At 73.9% G+C, this 9,007-nt stretch overlaps 1 protein-coding gene across 1 annotated transcript; it reads left to right on the top strand.

Annotated features, from left to right (window-relative positions):
* The first annotated feature begins 1,438 nt into the window (after positions 1 to 1,438).
* Positions 1,439 to 6,884, top strand: ANGPTL6 (angiopoietin like 6). The gene is given in 7 exon segments (XM_043533070.1): positions 1,439 to 1,583; positions 3,831 to 3,931; positions 3,933 to 4,448; positions 4,569 to 4,704; positions 5,398 to 5,591; positions 6,052 to 6,328; positions 6,540 to 6,884. Coding segments are annotated over 7 exon segments (1,605 nt in total). The 5' UTR covers positions 1,439 to 1,456; the 3' UTR covers positions 6,794 to 6,884.
* Positions 6,885 to 9,007: the final 2,123 nt, after the last annotated feature.

The raw sequence follows: 9,007 nt of genomic DNA on the forward strand, positions 1-9,007 counted from the left end.
GCAGCCAGCTGCTACCACTAGTCCAGCTGGGCGGGTTCTCCCCAGAGACGTGGGACCCCCAGGTTCAAGTCCCTGAGGATCCCAATCAGGCAGAGCAGGGACCTGACCTGGGTCTCCCAGGTGAGCGCCCGCACCATGGCCTACCCTGGGTGCCCCATGCTGGCCCCGAGAGCCTTTCCCGCAAAATGTCCTGGTGCCATGGAATCATTTTCCTCCAAAAAACAGGTAGTTGAAAAATTCCCACCTGTCTGGGCCTGTGGAACGTGCCAGGGCCTCCCGCTCTCTGGCGTCCGCCAGCCTAGCATGTGGCCCGCGCCAGGGCCGCCCGGGGCAGAGGGGCATGTGGCACGGGGGGGGGCACCAGACAAGCCTTGGGGGTTCTCTGTGCACTGCCCTGCTGGGCTGGCACTCCGGGGATGGGCCTGGCATCTGCAGAGGGGTGTGTCTGCCTGGTATGCCAGCCCCGAATCTCACTGCTCGGGCTGCCAGGGCTCCGGGGTGTCCCGTGCGGTGACCCCCCACCCCTTGGTCCCTGCCCTCTGGGCCGCTGCCAGGCACCATGCAGGGCTGTGACCAGGAGCCGGAATCTGCTCCCCAGGTGCCACCCGCAGCCGGCCTGGGCTGGGCCCTGCTCGGAGCTGGGAGGGGAGGCGGAGGAGGCGGGGAGCAGTAGCTGGAGCGGCCGCTGGCTGCCTGCCTGTCCGGGAGCGGCATTCCTAGGCAGGCGCTGCAGTGCTCAGCCGGGGCCTGCAGCTGTCACTGGCATCTGCACCCTGGGCAGGGACCGGGGCTGGCCAGTGGCTCGTCTGCCCGTCCGCTGGCTGGGCAGAGGTGCCAGGGCGTTGGCATTCCACTGACCTGCCCTGGGGCCGGCAGCTGTGCGCTGTGGAGCTGGGGGATCGGACCCTTCTCCTGGGGGACAGATGGGGGTCAAGGTGGGTCCCAGGGGGCTGGAGGGGATGGGAGGGGAACGCGCTGGGCCGGGAGGACTGCTTGGGAGACTTCGGGGGAGTTTGTCCCAGCTCCTAGCTGCTGGGAGGGGCGTGGGGAGCAACAGCCCAGGGGGTGCCTGGCAGGATGGGGGGCGGGTGGGGTGAGCAGGCACGGAGCGGAGGAATGAGCAGGATGTGAATATTTACAGCTGGGCTCGGAGCGCTGCCCTCAGACCTGCTTGCGGGGCCGGGGGTCAGGAAAGGCATTCCCATGCCCTCCTCCTGCTTAGCATCACGGGCCTTCTGCTGGGAGAGCCCTGCCCACACGGACGGCCTGGGCGTGGGCTCTGGGCAGGCAGAGGGGCTGGGAGCCAGGACTCCTGGGGTCTATCCCAGCTCTGGGACGGGAGTGGGGGGTTAGTGGTTAGAGCTGGGGGCTGGGAGCCAGGACTCCTGGGTTCTGTTACTGGGTTGGGGACAGGAGTGGGGTTTAGGTGGTTGCTAACTGGGCTCTTCCACGTCTAATGCATCTGCTCCTACTTTGTCCCTTGCCCGGCGTGCGGGTCGGCGGTGGCCACCTCCTGCCCGCCCCAGCACTGACTGCACCGGAGCGCCCCCTGCGGCCGAGGGAGACGCGCCAGGAGGTAACTGGTAAGTGGAGGCAGCCAAGTGGTGACCCCAGGGGCCAGGCCTGCCCCTCTGAGAGGGGACCTGCAAACCCAGGGGGGCAGCTGCACGTGGCAGCCTCCTTGCCCACAGGGGCTGCAGCAAGCAGGGGGCTTGTGGGGAGGCCATAGGACTGGGCCCTAGGAACTCTGGGTTCAATTCCTGGCTCTGCCACTGAGTCCCTGTGTGCCCGGTGGCAGGTGCCTGCATCTCTCTGGGGCTGACACTCTGACGGGCAGGGCCTCGGGGCTCCACGAAGCGGCCCCGCTCTCCTCTGGGACACTCGTAGCCCCGTGGGGGTTCCCGAGCCTCTGGGCAGGGGGGTGCCCCCCGGTGACGGGCACTGCCATCGCCCATGCTCTGCTGTCTGGCCGTGCCCAGGGCCGCATTACCCTGCTGGAGGTGCCCTGCTCGTAGCCAGGCTGTCCAGCTGCCTGTGGGGTAAGAGGGCAGCCTCGCCAATCCCAATCCACTGGGGGCCTCAGTACCCCCCACCCCCGAGAGCTGCCAGGCTCTCAGCAGGGACCCTGGGGGGCTCTGGGACGGGGGGGTGTTGGCCAGGGTACCAACGCTGTGGGGGTGCTGCAGGACTGTCCCCCCATCAGGTCTGTGGGGCCCTGATCTCAGCAGGGGTCTGGGCAGCATCCGGCACTTGGGGTGACCCCGGTGCCCACCTGCCGGCTTCACCCCCCAGCCTGTGAGCCGTACGTGCAGCGGGGACATTTCCTCCCTCCGCTCTGCCCGGGACAGCCACGCTGCCTGGCTCCGCTCCGCACCGGCCTGGCCGCGGGGGGCAGCCTGCCTCGCTCAGACCCAGGCACCGGGGGGCCCCGAGCCGCCCTGCTCTGGAGAGGGGCCAGCTAAGGGGGCTCTGGTGGGGGCAGGCGGGTGGAGCGTGACACCGGGGCTGGAGCTTTGCATTGCCGAGGGCCCGATTCCGAGCCCCCGGCATGTGGCTCCACGGGGCTGGCTCGTGCTGTGTCAGTGTGATAAACAGCCCTGGGAAAAGCCTTCGCTGGCAGCTGGAATAGTCACCTGATGTGCTAGGGGTTTGGCACCAGGGCCGGTCCCCTCCTTCCCGGCACTGGCTCTGCGTGTGTGGGGCAGGGGGGTGCGAACAGCCCAGCTCCTGGCGCGTCTGCATGCCAGGGAGCGGCTGGAGAAGGGTTTCTGTGCTGGGGGAAGCGGGGTTGGGTATCAAGACTGCTGGGTTCTGTCCCTAGCTCTGCCAGAGGAGTGGGGGCTAGTGGTTAGAGCTGGAGGGACGGGCTGGCAGCCAGGACGCTATCCCCACCTTCACCTGATTTGTGCAACTTGGGAGCAAAGCCCGTCCTCATTCTGTGCCTCAGTTTCCCCACTGGCAAATGGGGCTCGCACTGGTGCTCTGTGTGTGTGTGTGTGGGGGGGTAGGGCTCAGTTCTCTGTGGTGCTTGGAGCTCTTTGCACAGCCACGCCACTGACGGGCAGAGCCCGGCCCTCGTTGCGGCCAGGCTCTGTGCCCAGAGCTAGCCAGGGAATGCCCCTTGTCCCATGGGGGGGCTGGGGCTAGAGCTGGGTCAGCTTCTCCCCCCCAGGAATCCAGGCATCCTCCACATTCCCCCCAGTGGGTGGGGCTCCACTGCCCCGGGGGCAGCGTGGGAACGGGGTCAGGGGCCAGCCTTGTTTAGAGGCAGGGATAAGCCCAGCGCAGGCCTGAGATGGGGCGGGTGGGGAGCAGCTGCCCAGGGGCCGCCAGGGCCGTGAGCCCAGGGAGCTGGTATCCAGGGACCCCCCTGCCCCGCCAGGGAACTAACAGAGCCTGGGGCGGGAGTGGAGCAGGCTGCCTGGCCCCACTGAGCGGTGCTGGGGGGGTGAGGGGCAGCCGTCTCCAACAGAGATTACTTCACAAGGAAGCTTTGGGGGTTAGAGCAGGGGGCTGGGAGCCAGGACTCCTGGGTTCTCCCCCCAGCTCTGGGAGCTGAGTGGGGTCTGGTGGTGAGAGCAAGGGGGTGTGTCCTGCCCCCACACAAGGGGGTTCAGTTAAGGTAGGGACCCTGTTCTATTAATTCTAGACCAGCAGCACCCAGAGGCGCTGCCCCGCCACGCAGACAGCCCCGGGGCGGGTGAGGAAACTGAGTCACGCAGAGGGGAAGGGACTTGCCCAAGGTCAGCCAGCAGGGCAGAGGTGGGAACCGCTCCCAGGACCCCGGCTCCCAGCCCGGTGCCCCCCTCCCAGCTCCGTTCTCCCCCCAGAGCCCGGCGCCATGGCCCCCTGGCCCGCGGCCCTGCTGCTCCTGAGCCTGGCGGGGCTGGCGCACTCGGAGAGCCGTGCGGAGGAGCCGGGGCGGAGCCGGGGGGGGGCGGGCGGCCGAGCCCCCGCCCGGGGCCAAGTGCACCTACACCTTCATCGTGCCGCAGCAGAAGGTCACGGGGGCCGTGTGCTGGAGCAGCGGGCGGGCTGCCCCCGCGCCGCCGGGGCCGGACGGCGGCGAGACGCGGGCGCTGCAGGCGGAGCTGGGCCGGCAGCAGGCGGAGCTGCAGCGGCTGCGGGGGCTGGCGGCGGTGGACGGCGCCCTGGTGAGCGAGGTGAAGGCCCTGCGCAAGGAGAGCCGCGCCAGGAACGCCCGCGTGGGCCAGCTCTACGCCCAGCTGCTGCATGAGATCCTGCAGCGGCGCCAGCGGCCCGGGCTGCGGGCCCAGCTCGAGGGGCGCGTGGCCAACGCCTCGGCCCAGGCCCTGCGGCTGGCCGCCGGCTACCGCCAGCTGGAGCTGCGCTACCAGGCGCTGGCCGCCCTCGTCAACAACCAGAGCGCCCTCATCGCGCGGCTGGAGCGGCAGTGCCAGGGGGGCGCCGGGCCAGCCCCCCCACAGGTAACGCCAGGGCAGGGGGGGAATGGGGCAGGGCGGGGGGTGCCCCACGCTGGGCACTGGGGGTGCGGCGGTGCCCTGGGGGGGTGCCCGGGCTCAGGGCCCCGTCTCCTCTCCTCGCAGCCCCCCCTGGTGCCGGTGGTGCCCCTCCGCCCGTCCGGCGTCGCCAACGAGAGCAGGGCGCATTTCGACGCTGCCGCCGAGCTGCAGATGGACCAGACGGAGCCGGCGCCCCCCACGCTGCCCCCCAGGGCCCCGGGTGAGTCGGGCGGCCGGAGTCACGGGGGGAGGGGGGACACCCAGATTGCAGCCCCCCCCGGGCCTGTTCCCTGCTGCGGCCACGGTGCTGGCAGCAGCGTCTGCAGCCCGAGCCAGGCGGGGGGAAGGGGGGCCTGGCCCACGGCCTCCCCCTCCACGCCTGGGACGTGCCACCGCCCCCCACCGGCTTTGGCTGAACATCCATGGGTCGGGGGAGTGGGGCCAGGTTTCACCGCAGGCTTTACAGGCTGACAGGGCCATAAAATAAAGTTCACGCTCACCCCTAACCCACCACCTCATCCCCCCTCCAGCCTGGGGTGCCCTCCCCACCCAGGGCCTCCCACCCCCTACCTCTCCCCCTCCCCAATGCACCACCTTGCCCCCCTCAGCCTCCTGTCAGGGGTCTCTCCCCGCCCCGATCCACCCCATCCCCCCCCGCCCCCACAGATGGGTTAGGAGGTTCACGACTGGGAGGGGGGAAAACCACCCATTCCGCTCGCCTCTCCCCCCATCCCAGCCCCAGGGACCAAAGGGCATCTCTGGCTGGGGGTGGCCAGCAGCAAAGGGGGCAGGAAAGGGGGAGCCCAGAGGGGGCAGTGCCCTCAGACATCCCCATCCTGGGGGGGTATGGTGGGCAGGGGCGGCCTGCCTGGCCTGGCCCCCCTGTCCCTCTGACACGGCTCCCGGGGCGCAGGGCCCTGGCGCGACTGCCTGGAGGCGCGGCGCGGCGGGCACCGGGCCAGCGGGGTCTATGTGGTGCAGCCGGCGGGCGCAGGACAGTCCCTGCAGGTCTGGTGCGAGCAGGAGCTCGAGGGTGGGGGCTGGACCGTGATCCAACGGCGCCAGGACGGCTCCGTCAGCTTCTTCACCACCTGGCACCACTACAAGGTATGGGGGGGCCGCCTGGGGGCACAAGGCATGGGGGGGGCCGCCCTGGGTAGCCTGGGGTTCCATCCCCGGGGTGGGGCGGGGGCTGCAAGGCCGTGGGGGCCCGAGGGGGCGCCAGGTCCCGGCTAGGCCGGGGGTGGGGGGCAGCTTAGAACCAGGGGAGGGGGTCAGACCCCACAAAGGGGATGATGTCGCGATGGGCCTGGTGGTGAGGGGGGTGGGTGGGGCCTGGCCTCCAAACGGCCCCGTGGGACCCCACAGCAGGGGGCCGAGGGCTGAACTGGCCACGGAGCCCAGGGGGGTGGGGGAAGGGGATTTGAGGGAGGGTCCCCACTCACCTTCCTGGGGCCAGTGACTGTCCCCCTTCCCTAGGAGCCCCTGGCCATTACCCACCCCCCACTCACCTCCCAGGGCCCCCCAGCCCTGTCTCTTCCCTCACTCCCCCTGCACCCCCCCCCAGCACGGCTTCGGGAGGCTGGACGGCGAGCACTGGCTGGGCCTGGAGAACACCCGCCAGGTGACGGGGCAGGGCCCGGGGCCCTACGCGCTGCGGGTGCTGCTGGAGGACTGGGCGGGGCGCCAGGCGTACGCCCACTACGCCCGCTTCGCCCTGGAGCCCGAGAGCGACTCCTACCGGCTGCGGCTGGGCCGGTACCGCGGCAGCGCCGGGGACTCGCTGGCCTGGCACGACGGCCGCCCCTTCAGCACCCTGGACCGGGACCACGACGCCTACAGCGGTGAGGGGGCTGCGGGGGGCGGGGGGGCACCAGGGCCCACAACTGGGTAAGCAGGGGGCAGGTTCTGCCCCTTTCCCTCTTACCCACCACGGCTCCAGAGGGGGCTGGCGGGGGGGGGCTGGCTGACTCCCGGACCTAGGGGGCCATGGGGGTTGGCACTGCCCCCCCCGTGGGAACCTCCCGGCCCCTGACACCATCTCCCTCCCCACAGGGAGCTGCGCCCAGTACCAGAAGGGCGGCTGGTGGTACAACGCCTGCGCCCACGCCAACCTCAACGGGGTGTGGTACAAGGGCGGGCACTACCGCAGCCGCTACCAGGACGGCGTCTACTGGGCCGAGTTCCGCGGCGGTGCCTACTCCCTGCGCAAGGTGGTGATGATGGTCCGGCCCGCGCCGCCCGCCCCCGACGCCCTGGAGCCGCCCGCCCCCGACGCCCTGGAGCCGCCCGCCCCCGACGCCGCCTGAAACCCCGGAGCCACCTGAACCCCCGACGCCCCGGAGCCGCCCGCCCCCGACGCCGCCTGAAACCCCGGAGCCGCCCGCCCCCGAGCCGCCCGCCCCCGACGCCGCCTGAAACCCCGACGCCCCGGAGCCGCCCGCCCCCGACGCCCCGGAGCCGCCCGCCCCCGACGCCCTGGAGCCGCCCGCCCCCGACGCCGCCTGAAATCCCGGAGCCACCTGAACCCCCGACGCCCCGGAGCCGCCCGCCCCCGACGCCCTGGAGCCGCCCGCCCCCGACGCCCTGGAGCCGCCCGCCCCCGACGCCGCCTGAAACCCCGGAGCCACCTGAACCCCCGACGCCCCGGAGCCGCCCGCCCCCGACGCTCTGGAGCCGCCCGCCCCCGACGCCGCCTGAAACCCTGGAGCCGCCCGCCCCCGACGCCCTGGAGCCGCCCGCCCCCGACGCCGCCTGAAACCCCGGAGCCACCTGAACCCCCGACGCCCCGGAGCCGCCCGCCCCCGACGCCGCCTGAAACCCCGGAGCCGCCCGCCCCCGACGCCCTGGAGCCGCCCGCCCCCGACGCCCTGGAGCCGCCCGCCCCCGACGCCGCCTGAAACCCCGGAGCCACCTGAACCCCCGACGCCCCGGAGCCGCCCGCCCCCGACGCCCCGGAGCCGCCCGCCCCCGACGCCGCCTGAAACCCTGGAGCCGCCCGCCCCCGACGCCCTGGAGCCGCCCGCCCCCGACGCCCTGGAGCCGCCCGCCCCCGACGCCGCCTGAAACCCCGGAGCCACCTGAACCCCCGACGCCCCGGAGCCGCCCGCCCCCGACGCCCTGGAGCCGCCCGCCCCCGACGCCGCCTGAAACCCTGGAGCCGCCCGCCCCCGACGCCCTGGAGCCGCCCGCCCCCGACGCCCTGGAGCCGCCCGCCCCCGACGCCGCCTGTTACCCCGGAGCCACCTGAACCCCCGACGCCCCGGAGCCGCCCGCCCCCGACGCCGCCTGAAACCCCGGAGCCGCCCACCCCCGACGCCCTGGAGCCGCCCGCCCCCGACGCCCCGGAGCCGCCCGCCCCCGACGCCGCCTGAAACCCCGGAGCCACCTGAACCCCCGACGCCCCGGAGCCGCCCGCCCCCGACGCCCCGGAGCCGCCCGCCCCCGACGCCCCGGAGCCGCCCGCCCCCGACGCCGCCTGAAACCCCGGAGCCACCTGAACCCCCGACGCCCCGGAGCCGCCCGCCCCCGACGCCCTGGAGCCGCCCGCCCCCGACGCCGCCTGAAACCCCGGAGCCGCCCGCCCCCGACGCCCTGGAGCCGCCCGCCCCCGACGCCCCGGAGCCGCCCGCCCCCGACGCCGCCTGAAACCCCGGAGCCACCTGAACCCCCGACGCCCCGGAGCCGCCCGCCCCCGACGCCCCGGAGCCGCCCGCCCCCGACGCCGCCTGAAACCCCGGAGCCGCCCGCCCCCGACGCCCTGGAGCCGCCCGCCCCCGACGCCCCGGAGCCGCCCGCCCCCGACGCCGCCTGAAACCCCGGAGCCACCTGAACCCCCGACGCCCCGGAGCCGCCCGCCCCCGACGCCGCCTGAAACCCCGGAGCCGCCCGCCCCCGACGCCCTGGAGCCGCCCGCCCCCGACGCCCAGGAGCCGCCCGCCCCCGACGCCGCCGGAAACCCCGGAGCCACCTGAACCCCCGACGCCCCGGAGCCGCCCGCCCCCGACGCCCCGGAGCCGCCCGCCCCCGACGCCCTGGAGCCGCCCGCCCCCGACGCCGCCTGAAACCCCGGAGCCACCTGAACCCCCGACGCCCCGGAGCCGCCCGCCCCCGACGCCCCGGAGCCGCCCGCCCCCGACGCCCCGGAGCCGCCCGCCCCCGACGCCGCCTGAAACCCCGGAGCCACCTGAACCCCCGACGCCCCGGAGCCGCCCGCCCCCGACGCCGCCTGAAACCCCGGAGCCACCTGAACCCCCGACGCCCCGGAGCCGCCCGCCCCCGACGCCCTGGAGCCGCCCGCCCCCGACGCCGCCTGAAACCCCGGAGCCACCTGAACCCCCGACGCCCCGGAGCCGCCCGCCCCCGACGCCCCGGAGCCGCCCGCCCCCGACGCCGCCTGAAACCCCGGAGCCACCTGAACCCCCGACGCCCCGGAGCCGCCCGCCCCCGACGCCGCCCGCCCCCGACGCCCCGGAGCTGCCCGCCCCCGACGCCGCCTGAAACCCCGGAGCCGCCCGCACCCG

This window comes from Chelonia mydas, chromosome 20 (assembly GCF_015237465.2).
Source record: "Chelonia mydas isolate rCheMyd1 chromosome 20, rCheMyd1.pri.v2, whole genome shotgun sequence".
In the NCBI taxonomy this organism is placed as follows: Eukaryota; Metazoa; Chordata; order Testudines; family Cheloniidae; genus Chelonia; species Chelonia mydas.